This window comes from Populus nigra, chromosome 4 (assembly GCF_951802175.1).
Source record: "Populus nigra chromosome 4, ddPopNigr1.1, whole genome shotgun sequence".
In the NCBI taxonomy this organism is placed as follows: domain Eukaryota; kingdom Viridiplantae; phylum Streptophyta; class Magnoliopsida; order Malpighiales; family Salicaceae; genus Populus; species Populus nigra.
The window spans coordinates 5,686,811-5,708,591 of NC_084855.1; the positions used below are offsets into that span (position 1 = coordinate 5,686,811).

Here is a 21,781-nt window from a genome sequence, read left to right on the forward strand (position 1 = left end):
TCATGAAGTTTAATTTTTAATAGTTCAATATTAAAAAAAAAAAATAAAAAAAAAACTTTAAATCAACCATATTAACCCGCTAAACCTATATCAAGTCTTAAAAACTAAAATAACAACATAAAAAACAAATCATTAAATCTAATCTTAAATACACAAATCATTAAACCTAATCTTAAATAAACCAAATGTGCTAAGTAAAAGCAACACCTCTATTAGGTTTTATTAATTAATAATTAATGCGAAGAAAAGAAATAATGGCGAGGGAGACGCAGGAATTGCATAACGAATCATTACTGCACCTCTGGAAGAAGTAACAAATTGGCCAAAGAGAAAATAGAGAAGGATTTATTTACTAATCTGCAAAAGAAAAGAACCATATAATATAGTCGTCTGATGCCATTTTCACGACACATTCTATATTAAAGATTATTTGTTCTGAAAATAATTTTTCCTAAGTTAATGGACAACGCTCATAATTCGATACAAATGCTACATCACCTTAATCTGTTACAAGCCTACAAACTGCACAGAATAATTTATATTCAGATCAAAACTACAGCGCAAGACAGATGAAACGTTCTTGGCTCCATCCTTTTTCATCTTTGACCCCAGCTGCAGCACAGATTGTGAGCAAGTAACCAGTGGAACTAACCATAAAACTCCACAGCTACATCACTTTCTCCGTTTCAACCTAAGCCAGAACTAGGGCCTGACACAGATCTCGGCATTTGATTGAGGTTAGGCTGTGAATTTCCAGGGGCGTTGTTGTACATGACATTCGATGGAGCGGACGAGGATGGCTGTATAGCTGCCATGGGCAGCCTCGGCCCTAATGGAAACATTGGCTGTGGATGTCCCCGTTGCAAATATGACATGTGAGGATGGACTTGTTGATTGTTGTGCGGATGGGTTGGATTACTGTTGCCATATCCTGGAATGCTTGGTTGTGAAGAGGAGGAAGGCATCACCTGCTGCCTATTGCTGCCCACATTATTGTTAACCATCGAAGGAGCAACACCAGCTGGGTTCACTTGTGAAGTGACTCCAGCAGGTCCTATCCGGGTAGATAGCATGCGGACCCGCTCAGCAGCAAACCGTTGCCTTGTCTTCTCCACTTGCTCGCACTCTCTCATTAGAAAGGTTTCCACTTCGGCAAACTGCTTCAGCTTAAGCTCCAGTCTCTTCAACTGTAACCATATCAAAAACTTCTTGATGTGTTAATCATAAATTATTACATGGTGAAGCCTAACAAATTTCAGTTTCACTATAAATATGCAAGTTAAATACAAGTGATATAAGCATAGTTATGTGGCTTGAGAAAATATGTGCAACCAACAAAAGAACAGCATGTTTAAGGTTGTCCCCAGAAGGTTCATTAGTGCCCTCTTGGACTTGAAAACACTAGCAAAGGTATAAATATACACATACTAGAAAGATGTTTGGAAGTGTGGTAACAGTTGTTTTTCAAAGTGTTTTTCGCTCCAAAATACATCAAATTTAAAATAAAAAAAATTATTTTTGTCATCTACACGTCAAAACGGTTGAAAAACATAGAAAAAAAATTAAGAAAAAAAAATCAAATTTTTGGGAAACAGGAAACGCAGTTTCAACCACATTCCCAAACACACACAAGAAAGAAGTAACATGGAAAATGAAAGTAAAGAAGAAGGTAACATTGGCAGCAGCTCTACCTGATGATTTATGATATTGGCAGATAGTCTCTGAATTTCCCGCTCTTCATGATCAGCAAACAGTTTAGCCTTTGTTGCTGCAGCAGCAAGGCCAGCTTTGGCAGCACCTTTAACTTTTTCAGAAGACAAAGGAGCAACCTCGGCCCCATTTTGACCCCATGAACCATGCTGGCCATCTTCTGAAGAAAGATCCACAGAAATATTTTGCTAACGTTAGATGAAGGAGAGGGAAAACAGAGCGAGGAAGAGCAATATAATTAAAACACTGAAAGCAACTTATGGCCACCTTTTTGTTGAATTGAATTTGCAACTTCTCCATGAAAACCACCTTCTCTACCATGTAATCTCTCTGAATCCATCCTTCATAAGGGGGGAAATTAATTGAATTCAACAAGGATAGAAAACATGCAAGCATAATATATGTATAAGCAAAAAAGAAAAAAGAAAACCCTCCACTGCATATTATTTTCAACAGTGGAACAGAAGCCATGCTGACGATACCAAAGAACTTTTATTAGGTTCAAAGCATAGCTACTCAACAGTTGATAATACTAAAAGGAGAAAGAACAGCAGAAAGAGATTTATCCTCTGTGAATCAAATTGAAAAAGTCCCAAGAAATCACATGTATACACACACCCTGTAAACCTTCAAAGTATTCTAAGATGAAGATACACCTACCTGTTATCCTCAGACAATGCTGCCAAAGATGCATGAGCACAGGCTGCAGCAACTCTTGGTCCAACAGCAGAGGCCAGAAAAGCAACCTACAAAATTTTCCTTTGGTTAGATGGATCCACAAAAAATCCGAGCAAGAAAGCTTTTGAAAGATGTCCATTTCTGCTGTGTAATTCCACCATTCACCAATAACTTCGAGCATAATTTACCAACAATAAACCTATATTCCTAAATATATCTCCATTCTCCGCTCTTCTTTCCACCAAATTAATTTTTTCAACCCTTTAAAAGTAACAGCTGCCAGAAAAACCTGCAACTTGGTCCAATTAATTCAAGCAGATTAAACATTTTGCTCACAAACATCAATCGATCAATCCAACCAATCCAACCCCAATTCAACCAACAAATTGTGGACCCTAGTTTTGTAACCCCAAACTCCAAGATTTCACTTTTATCAAACCCTAACACCACAAAACATAAGGAAATACCACTGGATATACTGCATAACACTGCCAATACCTCATATTTCCTGCATCTTCTCTTTTTATTAGATGGGAAAGAAAAGTCAAAGTTGGCAGAGTTGGTACCAAATAAATTGAGGCCAAAGCAGGGGGCTAGCAGGGTAGAAACAAATGACCACGTGGATTTTTGTATGAGAATTAAGGACAGAAAAGAATTGATCATTAAAATGGGTGGTGTTAGATACTTGTTAATGAGGATTCATATGTAAGAGCCATTCTATAGAAATGAACCTAACAGAAGCAGAAAGGATGTCGCATCAAACATCTAAACAGATGCTGGAAGTGTGGTCTCTAAATACACTGTTGCGTTCAATTAAAACAGTTCATAGACTTGATTTTAGCTTTTATGTTTGCTACTAAATACTAATGTCTTTACCATTCAAAATAGGAGTCAAATAGCTATTCACAGGAGCTTTATGATGAAAGAGAATGAAGCTATAAGCTATCCTCTGAATATATCCTGAAACTGAAGAGGTAGTGAGATTCGATCCACCTTGTTCCTAGGTTATTTTTTCCAAATATTCAGGAGGTCTAGCTTTGATTTTTTTTCATTGTTCAACCACCCACATGATAAATAAAGAATGTGGAAAACACAAAGAACAAACACCAGAATCCACAATGAGCATACAGCAAAGTAATTATTTAAGACCTCCAGGGTTACTACTGAAAACCCCAAAAAATGTGAGAAAATATATAAAATTAGCAGATCATTTTAGCATGAATGCATTGATAGCCAAATTGAATTTTTTTACTTTGTAGACTTTCGTGTGAACATATAAACTGCACAAATAAAGATAGTGACCTACCAATGCCATAACTGGATTGCCAGAATTTGCAAAAGGTAGCCTATTTTCAGCATCAGCACTTTGGAGGCAGGATCCTACAGAAACAAAGAGAAATGCGGCCACAGAATATTAGAGATACATCACCATTATTTTGAAGTGATAAGATCATAAGCAAATGAAACAGCTGACAGGTCACCATTTGAACTTGAGTGTGGTCTTCTGCTATCATCTCTACTAGATGGACTGGGTGGCTTGGACATTCTTGGAACTTCAATATTTTCCAACAGGCCATCCTCTACAGGCAGACGCAGAAAGTGAAGGATGCATTGTGCTTTTGACTTGGTTCCAACATGTTCTGCAATTTCATTCCAATTCTCATTGTAAATCTCCATTGCCTCAAGGAGTAGTAATGTTTCCTGATCACTCCAATTTTCTCCGTCTATATCACCATAATCTTTTGTTGAATCTACCTTAATAAAATCTAAGCTTGAATGACCAGTCACAAATCTCCCCTCATGGAAGCAATCAGAGCATAGTAGTATATCAACCTGTTAAATTAGATGCTGATCAGCAATAACGAATCAACAAAAAAAAATAACAGAGCGAGAGAGAGAGAACTTAAATCAGGGTTTCAGGTTAACTGAAGATTTCCAAAGGAATTTCCAGGTTTTGACCCTATGTGTATATGGATGACTTTGGAGATCTCAAAATTAAGTCTTAATAGAAAGAGCTTGCAGGGAGCAAAAGGGAAATCCAGTATGGATAGAACAACATAACAGTGACAAACTGATGCAGGTAATAAGCAAAAGTAGGGACAGAGGAAATGAGGATTTACCTCCTTTTGTGACTGGTAGAAAACAGAGGGAAGAGGCTGAGAACAACAATTGCAGCAATTTTCAGATAAGCACTCTCTAATTCTGTTGTCCAGGTCAGAGAAATCATCACCATGACATGAAAATGATGAATAAACATCAGCTGCCTTGAGCCTACATCTGGGCTTGTCAAATTGGATCAAACTATCAATAGACTTTAAGGAAGCTGACGGTACATGAACCTCACCATTTGGATCCTCCCTTAAATAGGACCCCCCACTCCAGGATTCGCAACTTGGTGGAGCTGCACAGTAGTTGATAATTCCCCAATGATCAAGAAATCTAAAAATTCGAGTTAAATCTTCAATGTCAATACTGACTACCAATCCTAGACAATCAGAAACTGTGAGCCTCTTCTCTGGATTCTCCATATATTTAGCAACAATGCGGTTTCTACACTCCATGTATTTCTCTGGTGTGTGATCTGAAGATTTTCCAGAGAAAAAATGTGGCACCACCTGTCTCTCCAGTCGATTAACCGAGAGCGGTGAAAACCAATCTACTCCCCGAGAAGCACAACAATAACATACCAAAATCAAAAAAAGTATGAATAAAGTACAGCTAAAAAGGAGTTCGTATAGAATATCAATTTGTCCCCCACCGAAAAAGCAAAAAGCTAATAATCATGGAAATATTAAGAAAAAAGATGTTCAATATTTGTTATGAGAAGTTATATCTAAGTTAAGGTCCTCTAAATGAGACCAACAATTACGATTGCAATAAATACAATTTGCCTCTCTATTACTAGGTAAGCCCTTCATATATTTTCCAGATAAACAACCAAGCCCCAAAAAAATCAAATCCTCAAATTAGCAAACAAGCAATGAAATCCCCCAATTACTGCTTCTTTTTCCTCCAATATTTAATACTTAAAAACCAAAAGCAGCTGAAAACCTCGAGTTCAATACCACCACTCAAACCAACTTTCCATAGCTAAAGCAAACATAAATTCATCTTCCAAACTCTAATTAATCACACAAAACCCTACCATATCTATCTCAACAGCAATAATGAAACACTCACTTCAACATGAACATCAGCAAGGAGGAGAAAAACCTAAAAATAGACCCAAAAAAATAGTAAACGAGAGTGATAATTTCACACCTGAATGCATCGGAACCACATGTAATCTACTCCAAAACCTCTTCACGACACCCTTTCCATCCATAATCTGCGGCGGCGTCACTACATACCCCGAATTCCCTCCATCACTCCTCTCCAAATCACTCCCAACACTCTCCGCTGTCACAGCAGACACCGCCTGCAGCTGCCCGTACGATACATTCTCCAGATTCACAGCTAATTGGCCTCTATTACTGCTTTCTCCAGCTAAATTGAACCTCTCGGCCGCCACAATCGCCATCACAGACGCATGAGGGCGGTTCACAGCAAGCCGAGTGACCGGAGGGAAATCGCATATGCGGACCCCGGCGTCAGTTAAAACCTCGGTCTCTTGAGGGTTTGGATCGGGTCCGTTGGGTTGTTGATGTGGGTTCGGGTCTTCGGAATCTTCTCTGTAGACGATGTTATTGTTATGGTCGTCTGCCTCAACCGCGTCGTCGTCGTCTTCGGGTTCTTCAGGTTCTTCTTGGTGGTGGTGCTTTGGTGGTTTTCGAGTGATTTGAGAGTCTCCTCGCTTTCGCCTTTTCCATTTGCCCCTTCCATCTGTCGAGATCAAAGCAAAGAAAAGAAATTAGATAGAAATAATTTGCCTGATGGGTGGAGGGAGTAATGATAGCAGTAAATGTTTGAATTTTAGAGAGGGAGAGAGAGAGGAGGGGTTTTGGGGATTTGTGGGAAAAGAGAAGTACCTGAAGCAGGGAAAGAAGGGGAAGCTGGCATTGTTGGAGTAGAGGGAAATGTGGAGATTTGTGGGGTCTTTGATTGGTTGAATGGGAATCAAAGGAATGGAAGTGGGAGAGAGAGAGAGAGGTGATCTCTCTCTTCTATCTGTCTGACTGTGAGCCTTGCGCTGTTGCTTTGTTTGGTCTCTTGCAAAGCCAAGGATCGATTTGGGGCATTTCGTTTCTCTCTCCCCCCTCTCTTTCGTTCTTGTTTTCGTTTGTCTACGATATATTTTAGCTCCTGTAAATTCACCATTATTACACTTCGGTCTCTGTAGTTTCTAATTTCTTGATATCGACTCTTTGCTCGTGATATTTGAAAATGTAATTTTCCATGTTTTCCTCTTCACATTTTCCTCTTGGGTTTTTTTCCACGTGATAATAAATATTACATGAAAATACTTTAAAAATTAATTATTTTTTAATTAAAAAAATGATTTTCTTATGGTCTTGTATAAACTATTAAGATTTGTTCTGTTCCTCTCTTTTTTATCTCGTATTTTATATATATATATATATATAAACTATATATAGGGACTGGTTTGAGCCCCACTCCTTGTAAATGGCCTCTGAATATGACTTCTTGTTTTTATTTTCCTTTAAAAAGTGAAAATTTGGAATTTAAAAAACCATTTTCTGTTATTTTTATTTTTGTAAAAATATTTTTCTCAAGGAACCTTCCTATCCGTCCTTGTGGTGCACATGCCCTCTCTTGTTCAAGTATTATTCTTTATCATAGTATATATTAAAAAAAAATTAGGTATTATTCTCTACATGCATGCACGTTTCTATCATGCAACACAGCCAAAATGTATTTAATTTTATGTAATAATTTATCATTAACAATCATGTATAGTGTGACAAATTATTTTATTACTCCAGATAAAATCTACTTGGTTGTCACTTTGAAACGTATTTTACCATTAAAATAAAACTATGAAATAATGCATGTTTTCCTCTTATGATTTTATTAGTAACAGCAAAATACTTTCAAGATTTTTTTTATTTTAAATAATTTTCAAAATAACTTTGGCTTTCAAACATCTTTTAAATTAATTTCTAGAATTGTACTAAATAATTTTATTTTTATTTTTTTTTTGGGGGGGGGGGGGTCCAAAAACTTAACGGACACGGAAGTCTCGTGAGTCAGGGTCCAAAGTGAGATTTTTTTAAGGTTGGTACAGTAAGAGTTTAAAATATAAAGGTCGAAGTGGAACATTTGTGAATCCACAGGGGTGAACGTGTAATTTTTCTTTTTTATCATTTTCTTCTTTCTTTTATATGTGGGTTTTTCGTCTTGTACTGGCTGCTGACAATGTGTAGCTGTGGAGTAGAGTGCCAGTGTCCGCTGAGCGACACGCGAAATAGGGCGTGGATGTGCTTTCATGTTAAAAGTGGATGGAGAGTGGCTGACACGTGCTCGAAAGTTTTGTTTCTTTTATCAAAACGTTTTTCTTTTATTTGTTTTTTTATTCAGTTTTATTGCTAATTAATAAACTTGTATTTATTGTGATAATTAATATGTGTTTGGTAAGGTGGTGTTTATTTTTTAAAAAAATATTTTTTATCTAAAAATATATTAAAAATATTAATTTTAAATTTTTATATTAGTATATTAAAATTATAAAAACTGTTAAAAAAATATAAATTTAAAATTTTTTCAAACAAAATATATTTTTAAAATGTATCAATATAACACGTACAAATATTTCCAAGGTTTGCATTCTATAAGTGGGATGCAGTTCGTTCAACAATTTCATTGTTTATAAATCATGTTTTTAAAAGAATTAAAATTTATTTTTATTAAAATTTATTTTTATATACATTTTTTATCGTTTTGATACGCTGATATCAAAAATAATTTTTAAAAAATAAAAAATATATTATTTTAATATATTTCAGGACAAAAAATACTTTAAAAAACAATCAAAACCACCCTTCCAGATAAATTTTTTAAAGCAAGATCATGCATAACTTCGATTTTTTTATTCTGTATATGCTACAAAGTTAAAAGGTAAAGATCAATTATACCTGAGTAATAATTACAAGCGTAATTTTAGTTTTTAAAATTATTTAATGTGATAACAAATTGAAAGTTGAATGGTTTGTGAATAGAGAAAAAAAATTAAAATATTAGCAATGATTATAAATAGAGAAGTAAAAAATTATTTGAATATGTATTTCAATGTAAGAAGGGAGTAAGGACCCTTGGAGGTTTAATTCTAGTCTCCAATAGTACCCATTTAAGGATAATATAATTACCCCTGAAATTTAACCATGTCTGGAAGAGAACCGGGCAAGCTTAAGCAACTCCTAAATGGAGAGTCAATAAAAACAAATTGGCTTTTTTTTCTTGTTTTTCATGCTTTCAGGAAAAGTTAAATAAAATGTTATTTTAGCATTTTTTTTAAAAAAATATTATTCCTGCTTGTAAAAATATTAAAATATTATTTTTTTCAATAGTTTTTTTTCTTTTGATTTTTTTTAAATCTATATTTTTTTTCTATGAAATCATAAAATATGAAGATAGTGAAAATATATGATACAACATAGAAAAAAAAAAGATGGAGATATAACTATGTTTGTTTTGGCAGTGATGTACAAGATATAATTATCTTTGTATCATATCTGGTCATAATAAACATAAACATGATAAAATATAAAAGAAAAAAAATAATAATTTACTATTAACATGTGTTATTATCAAACTTATATATTTTGTCATAACGAGTTGATTCGGAACCGGGCCTATCTAGAGCTTAAACTAGTTTGATTTAAAAAAAATAGAGGGAAATTTATTTGAACTGACTTCATAAAAAACCTAAGTTGACCTAAGATAAAACACGGGTCAAAAAATCATCAATTTTTTTTTAAAAAAAATTTGGTCAGAACAAAATTACTTTGTTTGTTTTTTTTTTAAAAAATAGGTTAATCGTCTCAACTTGTGACTCGAACCTTTCCTGGTTCAACTCCCGAGTTGTTTTTTTAAATAATGATAATAATCATTTTTATTTTTACATGTCCTAGTTGAACAATTTTTGAATTAAGAATATTTTATTAATAAAAATAATAAATATTATATTTTAAAATATGTTTCTTTCATGCCTCATGTTTTGAAAATACAAAAATCACTCCAAAATTACCTTCCATACAAAATTATTTTTATATCAATGTTTTTTCAACAAAATATATTTTTATTTTCATTGTCTCCTCCCCTTCTATCCCAGCAGCAACCAAACTCCACCTATAGTACCCTAACTAAATATTTGGCCACCAATGCACCGCAAGTCTGGTTGAATTAATTTAATATAAAAAAGGAATGGGTCGAATTTTTTTAATATAAAAAATGAACATTCGTGTATTTCTAATGTGATTTTTAACAATAACAAAGATTTTAAATCATTAACTACAAATTTGATGCAAATATTTAATAAAATATAATGAAAATTATACCTTAATAAATGCTAAAAACATTCATCACAGTAATTAAATAATAGTCCATGAAGTTGAGAAATGAACATAAATAAAAATATATGATCGCGTGCTGCAAATTAAAAAAAAAACACTTTTATTTTTTTTAACTTAATTTGCATGACCATAGTATTGTGTATCTGGACAATAAAATCAACCAGAAAAAACTCCTTTGACCTTAATAGAAAGAGCTTATGTTTTTCAACAATAAGAGTTTTCTTAGAATCAAATATATGATCACGTGCTGCAAATAAAAAAAACACTTCTATGTTGTTTCAACAACCCTCTCTTTTCTTTTAAATCTATGGTGAACAAAATAAAATTCTAGTCAAACTAAAGGGATCAAAAAGGATTTTTTAAATAAATCTCAAGGCTTAAAACGTTGACACAAATAGGTTATCGTTTTTTTTTCTTTTCAATCTGGGTTTCCTAGCTCTCAATTTTTGAATTTTTATTTTAAAAAGAGATTTTTTTTAGATTATAATAATTTTATAAAAAGTAAATCAAAATAAATATAAAGTATAATCTTTAATAAATCTAAGGATTAAATTAAAAATAAAAATAAAGAGAAAAAAACAGATAATCCAACAATAAAATCATTAATCCATGAGTTGAAAACTTGAAATAGATTTTTTTTTAATACTGACTTGTTTAAAAATATGGTTGTGATTATTTTTTAAAGTGTTTTTTACTCAGAAAAATATGTTTATAATGTTTTTTTAAAAAAAATTTATTTTTAAAATTAACACATTAAAATAATTTAAAAATATTAAAAATATATTAATTTTTTAAAAAATAATTTTAAAATTTTGTAGAAGCGATTTTAAAACCTCCTAGGAAACGCCCTCTTAATATTAATCTGACCCCACCACGAGATTACGGCCCTAAAGCGCAAAAATATAATTATTCCCCAAAATACAGAGGCCCCAAAAAAACAGAGCGCGGCGCCAGACTCCACAGTCCACACTGGGAGGGAACGAATAACTTGACCATCTTCTCAGCACCAACGATGAAGCGAGCCAGACCTCCACCGCCGCTCACCACCACCAAATAATCACTACTACCTACTCCAACAACCCCGCCACTCGTCCAAAAAACACCAAAAGTTAATTTTCAAACCAACAAACTGGGCCCCACTCAACCTGACCCAGTCAGAACTCTCACTCCCACTCACGTTCCCTACAGGCCAAACCTTTCGTTGGAAACAAACCGGTCCTCTCCAATACATATGCACCTCTCGGTCCTCACTTAATCCCCCTCAAACACCACCAAAACGGCGACGTATATTACCAAATCTACCGTCCCCCCTCCCAATCCGCAGCCAAATCAGCTCTCCTCGATTTCCTCAACATCAACATCTCACTAACCGAAATGTGGCACGGATTCTCCTCCTCTGATTCGCGTTTCTCCGAATTGTCACAGCATTTGAAATGAGCTAGGGTTTTGAGGATCCGCTTGAGGGCTTGATTCAATTTTTATGCTCTTCGAATAATAACATCGCGAGGATCACTAAAATGGTGGATCTCGTGTCGTCATTAGGTGATTATCTGGGGAATGCTGAGGGCTTCGAGTTCCACGCGTTTCCTTCTTTGGAAATATATTAGTTGATTAGTAGTTTAATGCAAAATCAAACTGTTTGTTTCGAATTTAATTTAATTTTATCCGTGCTATCCATCAACAGTCAGGAAATAGCAAATGATTCACAGCCCACGTCCATTCTGAGTTTTCCTTTTCCTATTTTACGTGCACTTTTTAAATTGAATATTTTTTTTTAACCTCAATATTTCAATTTTTTTCTATCTCAAAACAATAATCGAAATGACTTAAATACTTTTACAAGGCGGACTAAATATATAGCTTATTATTGAACCATCTCTTTATTGAGGTATATACAACCATTGCTGAATTTTGAGACTTAAAAGTCATATGAGATAATCTTACGAGACAATTTTATGGTATTTAAAGAGTAATTAATAATTATTTTTTAAGGCTCAGGAAGAAGAAGAAAAATCACAAGTGAATATATATTCTTCTTACTTTTGATGAGTTATGTATTGTATTTTATTTCTCATTGTTTTTGTTTTTTTTCTTCTTCAAAGTAGCATTCAATAAATAATTTATAAGATTTCACTAGTTATTTCTTCTTGTATATTATAAAACTTTCTAGGTAATCTTGTTATTGATTTTATTGATTTGATCAATGTAATAAAATTTCTTATTAATGATCCCAATAACATCTTTTTTTTTTTAGTTTTGTATTAAGATATGTTTTTAAAAAAATAAAAAGAGGGATGTGATTCACTATAGATCAAGAAACAAAACATTATGGATTGAAACAATAATTTTTTATATTTTTGCTATTCTCACCGAAACTAATAGCCTTATTGATGGGTTTATAACATTTTTTTCACGTGATTCAGTGGGTATTATCAAATTAATTGGGATAAATTGATCTTTTCACTTTAGCATAGTAAAATTATTTCAATACCTAAAATAAATTATTAAATTGGCACATGAAAGCTTCTTTGTTATTTTCTCTCTGTTTTTGAAGTGCAATGAAATGATAGAATTACCTTTATAATAAAAAAAAATATTAAGATGGAGTGTAGAGTATTTTTGTATTTTCAAGTTGTTTTTTTTGTTATAATTAAGTTGAAAGAGGAGCAATATGATATTTTAATATATAAAATATTATTTTTTAAAAAAATTATTTACATGTGCATTGCATGCTAGCAAGTGAGAGACGCCTACACTATTTGAACAGCCTATGATATGTATTATGATGGCTTCTGGGGCAATGTTTAAATTGTCTTGACTTTCCCCTTTATACCTAGGGGCGCGTGTGGCTAACAAACATTTAGTCAATAATATTTTTTTTTCTTTTTTTTTTCTTCCTTTTTGATTTGGGCTTGTCCCTCTAATTTTTTCAAGTAGTCCTTCAATTTTTTTTTTCTTCAACTTTGGTTTTTTTGTTTTTAATTATAATTTTTTTATTTGAAATAATTTATAAAATTAGATTTTTTTTTTAATTTCATCTTCTAATTTTTTTTTCATCCAATATATTTGATCATAATTCTTTTGATTGTTATTGTTTTTATCATTTTCTTAATTTATTTTATTTTTCAATTTTGTCATTTATTGTTTTATTTCATTTAATTTTTATACAATTTCTGATTCATATTTTTTTATTACTATTTGTTTTTTATTTTGTTTTTTTAATTTTGGATGATTGAGAATTTTTCTTGGTGGTTGTTTTGGGTTTGTCTTTAATGGGATAACTTAGTCTCATGACTTAGGTTACGGGTTTCAAAGATTAGCCCGATTTGATTTTTATGTCTTTTTTTACACAATTCTATTCTTTAATATTAGGTTATTAAGCCTCCAACTTGGTTATTTTTATTGCTTTTCTTTTTATGGGGCTAAGTTGATTTAATATCCCGGGTCGAGGATTAGTCAGGTTAACTCGGGTTGACTCATATTTTTTTAAAATATTTTTTTAATTAATTTTTTTAGTTTTATTTTTTATTATTTAGTTTGCTTGAAAATTAATTTTTATTATTTTATTTAATTTTTTTATACGAGGTTATCTTTATCTCTATAATAAATTTGGCATGACAGACTTGAGTTTTGTTTTACAATCTCTTTCTCAACTCCTTAACAAACTGTCTCCCGATTTTCTTCTCTATTTATGATTTAAGATTTTATCTTACGAATGCAAGCAAAGTTTATACAATTAAATTTTGACGGTGAAACTATCAAGTTATTCATTCTAAACCACTGAAAATTACACTCTTAACAGTAGATTGAATAACCTGTGGATTTCCTCAGAGGAGCTGTAACAGAGGTGACACTAAAGTGTCCCTTAAGCGCACTTAGCATCAACCAACAAAGATTTTGCAATGCCTGGACATGGATCACCTTTGAAGTTCTTGCTTGACACAGGAATGGAACATCTTTCCTTACCAAGACAAGCCTGCAAAACATAGGAAATCGAAAAGATTATACTTCATCATAGATAATAATAACTAGTGATATTGGAGAGAAATGGAGAAAGTCTGATTAACAATATATACTTACATTTTAATATTCTTCGACAACCATTAATTAGAGAAAGGAATAGAGATCTCACCTTCTCTACAGTGGCTCGAGAATTAGATGCATGGCAACTTCCAATGGCATAAGTTTCACAATCACCAGAAGGAGTTCCAAAGCTCGAGAATAGAACGCTTGAAATCTTCCTTCCTCGTGGACAACGAAGCTGAACTTTGGGCCTCCTACCATATTTCCTTTTTCTGGTCCCGGTAATCTGGTTTTCTCCTTGCCATGAGATCACTGGCGGTGGATGTGAAATGGACACGTGACCACATATTTTAGTAATTGACATAGTGCCTAAGGAAATTCCGAGAGGGTTTCCCCTTTCTTCTTCCAGTATAACTAATAGGTTCCCTGAAGGTTTGAGGAAAGATCGAGGTATATGGTTCCTTGAAGGCGAAAAAAGGTTGACCATATTGTAAGCAAAGATTACAATCTAACTGCTACATAAATAATTCTGATCGTGTTATGCGAGAAATAAAAGAACAATTACGTTAATATTTGCATTCACTAAAAACAAATATTATTTCTAAAGCTTACCATGTCTGATAGGGTTTCCCATCAGAGTCAAGAAATGAGACCCAGTATCTGCCAATGCTTCGGCCGTTAACCCAAGCTTCACCCTTGCCCATGGATGCAAGGTTCAATGCAACAGGATCATTTCCTGCAGGTGCATCAAAAATAGTCTGCAAGTTTGCAATAAATTAGGAGGTTGATAAGGACTAAACATAAATCTGATTCAATCAAGAATTATCATTGACCGAATTAATGTACCTTGTACCATGTGAGTGGCCGAGATGAGCTTGCATACCGACTCCAGTAAGCTTTAACGCTTGCGTTGTTTCTATGAAGTTGGATATTCTCACCTGACAACCCAACCTTGGGAAAATTATACTTGTATCAGTTTGACTTTGTACAGGAATTACATGGAATAATCGATAATGTGAAAAATATGGACCAGCCAAGGATAAGAAACCATAGAAAAGGAAGGGATTTTCATGAGAAAAGGTGAAAATGGTTTTGATAAAAAATGATGGCAAGCCAATTTCACTAATGAGAGGAAATGTGTATCTCAGAAAATGAAGGGGATACAGCAATATCATAAATGTTGAAAATATGACTAAGCTCATAAAGATTGGGATCAACTTATTTGCTAGAAGACAATTGCGTACCTTGTATCCCCATAGATAAGTAGTAAAATCATGAAGTTCGTGTTGGCGCTGAATGGTCACACGACGTAGTCCAGCAACTCTTCGTTCGAGATACGCCCCCGCATCCTTAAGGCCAATGCACAAATAAAAGTGAATTAACATTGGGATTTTGTCGATGTAATGAAACATTCTATCACAGTCAGGTGGACCACAACAACAGTTCAAGACTGCAAGTTTATGAAGAAAAACTAAGATAGAGAAGTACCGGCAATCCAGTCATCACACTGAGTAAGGAAACATAATTGGTTCCACGTTTTAGAGGAAGACTCCTCTGCAGGGTGAAACTTTTATTTTCATGACTTCCATGGGCAGATCCTAGAAAACAAGATCTATAACATTATGTTTGGGAAGTTTGGTTATCAGAGAGAAAGTTCTTAAAATCCCAGGAAATTCAAGCTGTCATGGTCTGTGTGAAAATTCTGTGCTTTAAAATGATTGTCTTTTAAGAAAAATCTGTGGCAAAATATTTGGGTTCGCATATGAGATCCTTCAAAAAATAAATAGAATGGATGTGATAACCTACCTATAAATTCTCCATTGACAAATGCATGTAAATTGTGTCCAAGGGAGTTCACCGTAAGTACAGAATGAGCATTAGAGGAATTTTGGTGAAACCTGCATAAAAACATCATAGAATGCAGTGCATATCAGTGCGCATGAAAACGTGGTTCAGGCATATATAACCAGATTTCAGGTCTAGTTGATCTTATCATCATCTTTGTTTACCTGAAAGTGTACCAAAGATAATCGGATGAATCTTTGGTTGTATTCATGTGCTCTAGTAGCATGTTTGCTCTCAAAGAACTTTTATCAAAACTGGGAATATATTCTTTATATTCTTTCCATTGTTCAATTGAATCAAATTTGTGCCTTCTTGTGGCCAATCTTGTACCATATTGTGTGCTTACCTGTCCAAAATAGAAAATTAAAAATGGAGAAGAAACGCATGATTTCTTGTTTTCGGCAGGAATATCGTATGCGAGTGGTAAAAATTAGTACTTGGGACTGAACCATACTTGTGCAGTGTTGAAGGCAACGGTTTTGCAGTCTGGTAGGATGCTAATTGACTTTGGAGGTAATTTATACGATGACCCTTTGAAATGGACCGTGGCATTGCTTCTCCCATCATGGTTCACGAGAAATGCAGCGCATTCGTCTGAATTTCTTTCGAATGCAAAGGCCTTCAATCAACGCAGTCGTGATATACATTTTTCACTTTGCAAGATTAAGATAACTGGAAAAAATGCATTCTGAGGAAAATAGGAAATTAAAATCGCTACAAGCTATTATACCGAGTTCTTACTTCTTGCAGTTGGCCCAGAGAGAAATTTATCCATTTTCTGGAAAGTAGAGGCTTCCTGCATAGCTTTATTGCAGCGTGTAATTCCTTCAGATGACCATGCTTTGGTTGCCTCAACAAACCTATGCACCCACTCAGTAAGTCAAATTTGTCTTTGATAAGATAAAACAGGTACTTGATATTAAAGCAGAACTTACCATACTCATCAAGAGGGGCTTGATCATAATAACTTGTGGGTACATACTCAGCAGCTGTTCTTCCGAAATTGGTTCCTCCATGATACTAGAATAAAGGAATGATTTTAAGAAACCATGTATGTTGAATGATATTTTCATTTGACTTATTGGCATTCAGAAACAATGATAAATAGAGCAGGATGGTCATGAGAATGAGAAGCAAACCATGTAATAATTCACAAAGCTTCCTCCCTTCGCAATGAATAGTGCAGCATGAAATGCTATGTCTTCAGCAGATCTCGATCTAGTTTCTTTACCATATGTTTGATAGCTTCATGAGATAACAGAGTCATTAGGTGGAAGCAAGCTATTTAACAATCCTTTAAAATCGATTATCAAACAGACATGTTCTTTTACGTTGTAATTAGCATAAAAGACAGAAGTGTAGCAAGAGAATCAGTCTGCATTGAAAAGATGTCAGCATTGGAATATAATTTTTTCAGAAGCATTTTTGAAATGCAAAAACAAACAAGTTCTTAATTTACAAGAAATCTTAACTCTGATAGACACTATCTCTCCTGTTCCAAGCAAGTTTCAAAAGGGTGTCTGAATGCCAAAAAGTAAATTTGAATGACTTGCTTTTAAGAACTGGCAGAGAATTTAACAAAAAGGGGATCTTCTATGCCTTCCATTTTTTGTATTTGAATCAGGAAATTATATTCCAAGATAAATCCAAATTCAAAGTGGTGGTTTTATAATGAGCACAGAGGATTTGATTGACACATACACACTCGTCCAGTTCTCTGTCCATATTGCAGGCTTCCTTGGTGAATTCGGTCCTGAAAATGTTTCTCCACATCGCAACCCATTGCATGCATTTATCTGCAAATGCAATATCAGTTCATTATTTCACCAAGCCAGAGGAATTTCAAATAAATATTGAAATCTAAATTTTTGAAGAATTATTAAATCTGCTGTAAGCAAAAAGGAGACTGACCACCGGGTCAGGAGCATCATCTTGCTTGCACATTACCCAGGGAACACCAGTATGTAGCCCCACAGCCATCTTTGCTGCCCACTTAACATAAGGTGGCCCTTTCTCATGGAATGCTGCTTCAACATTTCCATATTCATTTTCAATCTACATGTTTACAACTCTAAATATCATTAAAATGGGATTGCAGAGATGTTGCAACATGGAAATAAGAAGAAAAAAAAACTGCATAAATTCATGAACTGGAAACCTGTGAGAGTATAATTGGCCCTCCTTGTGAAGCATACAACTTCTCTGCTTTCAACATTTTTACTATCATCTTCGCATACCTTTCCATATGATACTGCCAGGTAACAAAGGAAATGAGCTCAGTAATTTTATTCTTTTAGTCATCAATCACTGATTGATAAATAATTAGCAGTGCTTTTATAATACCTTGAATGGCTTGTTGTCAGAACGAAAAACGATTCCTGGTACATCATGCAGCCAAAATGGCAAACCTCTGCAAAGAAATAAATATTCATCAGGTAAACACTCTTTGTCTCGACGATGAATACTGTATTTATATTCAAGGGAGAAATACAATTTTTAATATATCTAATAATTTTTCCTAAATTTACTTACCCATAAGTCCATTCACTCTCGATGAAGGGTCCGATCCTAAGACAAACATAGAGTCCCTGCGCATTAACTTCTTTAATGAACCTCACCAAATCCTTTCTTCCACTAAAATCATACTGCATTGGCACCGCGAATGTTGGTATCAGTACAAATAATTTAGATGATACTGCGGTATTTTTATTTTTTTAAAAAAATTATTTTTAATATTAATATATCAAAACAATAAAAAAAAATACAAAATAATTAATTTTTTTAAAATATTTTTTTAAACAATACAGCCACGCTATGACTTTGGTTCATGTTGAGAAATTAATCGATGGTCACCTGTCCTTGTTGGGGTTCGTGGAGATTCCAAAACACGTAAGTGTCGATGGCATCTAAACCTCCTGCTCTGGCCTTGGAAATTAAATATGGCCACATCTGCAAATCCACGTCATCATAACATTACTAACGTAGACTACAGATCCTTCATTAGAAATTCATTTTTCCACGACATGTGACATGTCGTTTTTAATTCGGACGTGAGGTCGTGCTCTTTACGATCCAACGTGTAAGACTCGTCGTCTACGTGGATATGATTGTTGTTCGCAATCCAACAGATGAGCGCCATCTGTAAGTCAGACGTTCATGTTGGAATTTCATGTGTAATTAGGGGATTGGTTCAAGAGATTTTGGTCCACGAGTTGACCACGAAACTATTGGAGTGAGTATCCATGAAAGATAAAAGCCAAGAGGGAAGAATGTGGAAAAGTAATAAAGCAAACTCGGCGCATTAAGGGAAATAAATATTGTATCTCATGAAATTCACCATTCAGAATATTCCGTAGTGTTGAAGGCGGGATTAGCTTTTATTATTATAAATTTGTTGTACTTTATTATATTATTGATAAAATCATTTAAATTGAATTATCATTGAATATATAATCTAAATCAGTTTTTTTTTAATAAATTAATTTAAATAAAACTAAATAGATTTATTAAGGAATGAGTTATTTTCTCAAAAACACACAAATATTATAAAAAACATAATTAAAAAAGTAACAATAATCAAAACATTATATAAAAAACATAATTAAAAAAGAAATTGCTGATCCTCCAGTCTTCGGATTGAATTCAAAGGAGGTCTAGCAAGAAAAACAGCAGTGGTGGTTAGGTAAAAAACCATTCACGCTAGAAATTGAAAGCCTCAGACCAACAAGGTTTCTTGAACAGCAATTAATATATTCTTTTAAATTAATTAAGATTGTGTTTGATCGAAAGGCCAAGATATTCTGTAGCATCATCCTCCACAACAAAAATTATCAACAGATTAAAACAAGAGATGCATAGAAGAGAAGGATACAAAAGTACCTGAGGAGTGCTACGAGGATAGTGAATCGAACCAGAGAAAATGATTTTGTGTTTCCCATTGATGACCAAAGATCTTGAATCGTACGTTACGTTGCTGCCTCCATGAGCCATAATGACCATTGCACTTGCAGATAGCGATAAGCTCCACCATAGCATCCAACTCATCTCTATATGCCCAACCCTACTCCTCGGCGACCAGAGAAATCTCAAGCAACTCTATCGTCGATCCGGTATATATTCACCGGAATAAAAAAATGGTTGAAATTTACGGCACTGGGACTGATCTTTTCTCTTTGAGTATACACGGGCGACAGCTTTTACGTGCCTATCTAAAACAAACTTCTTTTTTTAAAAAAAAACCTCTATCCTTGATCCATCAATCTGCCTTGATTTTCTCTCTTTATCTCTATGAAAATGAAAATACCACTCGGTAGGCTTCCTAACACTTTTCTGTGGAGATGTATAGAAAATGAGTTGACAACCGAGGAATCTTACCGAATCCAGTTTCTTCCTTTTGGACCATATGGAAAATAGGTATATTATTTAAGGAAATAGCAATCTTCGGGGATTTTGAATCATTTTCATGGATTTATTATTATTATTATTATTATTATATACTGCTGTTTTGAAATCAAGAGAGGTGCATTATTATTAATTCACTGGCATGTAATTAAATGTAATTTTTTCCTTTTTAATAACGGGGGAGAATTAATTTGTTTCAAAATAACTAGAGAAAAAGAAAATTATACCGTAAGTTACCACTATTTCTCCATACAAAACACACAGGATCACTTTTCAGGAGATATGCGTGCCTCAACTGCCCTGTATCTCTCGGGGAAAAAAAAAAAAAAAAAACTTTGCTCATGTACCTGACATGTCTCCCGACTTTTATGTACATGATATTTTCATAGAAAAAGAGCATATTATTTTTCATTAATAATGCAACATTTGATGCCAGCAAAATTTGATGTCAAGTTGCCTCGCATTATTATACAGATATCTTTGCCATTTTTTGCTAGGGTTTCTCTCAAGTGCTACTGAAACTAGAAGTTAAATTTGTCACAACACAACTTATAATAAATCTCAAGAAAAAAAAAACAAATCCACATCTTCTTTTAGTTCATGTATGAGATTTTTTAAGAACATGATCTTAGAAATATATTGAAAAGATGCCAAATTTATTGAAATATTCTTTGTTGTAAGAGAAATTTACTATATTCACACGATAACTACTGAATATTTACACAATAGAAGATAAATTAAAACAAAGAAAAAAAAACATGAGATATATAAACACAAATAAAATAAAATATTAATAATAATAGGAGAAAGAATTCATATCACTTTTTAGTGGTATCATATATGATTTTCTCTTTTCTATGCTATGAATAATCATTTATTATAACTTAAGTAATATAAAATTCTTCACATTAACCATCAATAAAAAAAATCCAACAGCAAACAAAGAAAAATGAGATTTTTTTAATTATATTTTAGTAATAATATTTAACAAAAAAAACAACTAAATTATTTTTAAAATCAAAATTTGTTAAACTAGAGTGCAAGGTCTTTTTGCATTTTCATATTATTTTTTTAGTAATAATCAACTTATCTGAAGGACATTCTAATATTTTAATAAATATAAAATATAACTTAAAAATAAAAATTGATTGGCGTGTGCATTGGACGCGCTAGCACATCAAACATGACACCACATTTAGATGGTAAGCACGACCATGTATAGTGTCTGGAGACGATCTTTCTTGACATGTTTAGAATTGTCTCAGTAACCCCTCCGTCTCTAGACGGAGCATGTGACATACCGATAACCGGTTTGGTGATAGTGATTTTTTTCTTTTTTATTTTAAAATAGCTCTTTAATTTGTTTTTCCTTTAAATTTGATTTATATTTTTTTATTTGTTTTGTTTAAAATAATATATATTTTTTTAAATTTAAATTTTATCTTCTTTCAATTTTTTTATCTATTAAATTTAATTCTATTTTTATTTATAAATATTTTTAAAAATAAAATATTAATAAATTATTTTATAACTCATTTTATTTTTTTATATATATCATCTTCAAGTTTGTATTGCGGGCTGTCCTGTCCTGGGAGACAAGGTTCAATTGCTTGCAGAAGAAGAAAAAAATTCTAAGATTGGGTTTACTCATTAGG

General features: G+C 33.2%; 2 protein-coding genes and 1 pseudogene across 4 annotated transcripts; 1 reads left to right on the top strand and 2 right to left on the bottom strand.

Annotated features, from left to right (window-relative positions):
- Positions 1-383: 383 nt before the first annotated feature.
- LOC133692130 (SWI/SNF complex subunit SWI3C-like) lies at positions 384-6,573 on the bottom strand. 3 transcript variants are annotated; one of them, XM_062112843.1, is made up of 9 exons: positions 6,357-6,573; positions 5,650-6,210; positions 4,509-5,044; positions 3,870-4,221; positions 3,695-3,768; positions 2,371-2,456; positions 1,978-2,051; positions 1,692-1,867; positions 384-1,205 (listed from the first exon to the last, which is right to left on the bottom strand). In XM_062112843.1, the coding sequence occupies exons 1-9, from the start codon at positions 6,385-6,387 to the stop codon at positions 687-689; spliced, it is 2,409 nt and encodes an 802-aa protein (XP_061968827.1). In that variant the 5' UTR covers positions 6,388-6,573; the 3' UTR covers positions 384-686. The 3 variants fall into 3 exon arrangements, with proteins under 3 accessions (XP_061968827.1, XP_061968826.1, XP_061968828.1); XM_062112842.1 differs by having other exon boundaries at positions 1,692-1,870; positions 6,357-6,572; XM_062112844.1 differs by having other exon boundaries at positions 384-1,187; positions 1,692-1,870; positions 6,357-6,571.
- A 4,228-nt stretch (positions 6,574-10,801) lies between these two features.
- On the top strand, positions 10,802-11,570 carry LOC133690977 (N-glycosylase/DNA lyase OGG1-like; annotated as a pseudogene).
- Positions 11,571-13,514: 1,944 nt separating this feature from the next.
- Positions 13,515-18,376, bottom strand: LOC133690504 (beta-galactosidase 16-like). The gene is made up of 17 exons (XM_062110729.1): positions 18,258-18,376; positions 18,069-18,135; positions 17,884-17,976; positions 17,637-17,780; positions 17,427-17,521; positions 16,865-16,970; positions 16,661-16,745; positions 16,467-16,585; positions 16,180-16,344; positions 15,890-16,071; positions 15,687-15,778; positions 15,369-15,478; positions 15,125-15,229; positions 14,727-14,831; positions 14,493-14,638; positions 13,990-14,341; positions 13,515-13,833 (listed from the first exon to the last, which is right to left on the bottom strand). Exons 1-17 carry the CDS (start codon positions 18,374-18,376, stop codon positions 13,723-13,725), a joined length of 2,196 nt encoding a protein of 731 aa, XP_061966713.1. The 3' UTR covers positions 13,515-13,722.
- Between the last annotated feature and the right edge of the window lie 3,405 nt (positions 18,377-21,781).

What these genes read in the sequence shown, in the direction of transcription:
- LOC133690504 (XM_062110729.1), bottom strand. Translation starts at nt 18,376, where the DNA reads ATGCAGTATGATTTTAGTGGAAGAAAGGATTTGGTGAGGTTCATTAAA. An exon ending in GAGAGTGAATGGACTTATGG is followed by an intron (nt 18,136 to 18,257) that starts GTAAGTAAATTT and finishes ATTTCTTTGCAG; the next exon opens with AGGTTTGCCATTTTGGCTGC. An exon ending in TTGCCTTCAACACTGCACAA is followed by an intron (nt 16,072 to 16,179) that starts GTATGGTTCAGT and finishes TATTTTGGACAG; the next exon opens with GTAAGCACACAATATGGTAC.
- LOC133692130 (XM_062112842.1), bottom strand. Translation starts at nt 6,387, where the DNA reads ATGCCAGCTTCCCCTTCTTTCCCTGCTTCAG. An exon ending in TCTACCAGTCACAAAAGGAG is followed by an intron (nt 4,222 to 4,508) that starts GTAAATCCTCAT and finishes CTAATTTAACAG; the next exon opens with GTTGATATACTACTATGCTC. An exon ending in CCAATATCATAAATCATCAG is followed by an intron (nt 1,206 to 1,691) that starts GTAGAGCTGCTG and finishes CACATCAAGAAG; the next exon opens with TTTTTGATATGGTTACAGTT.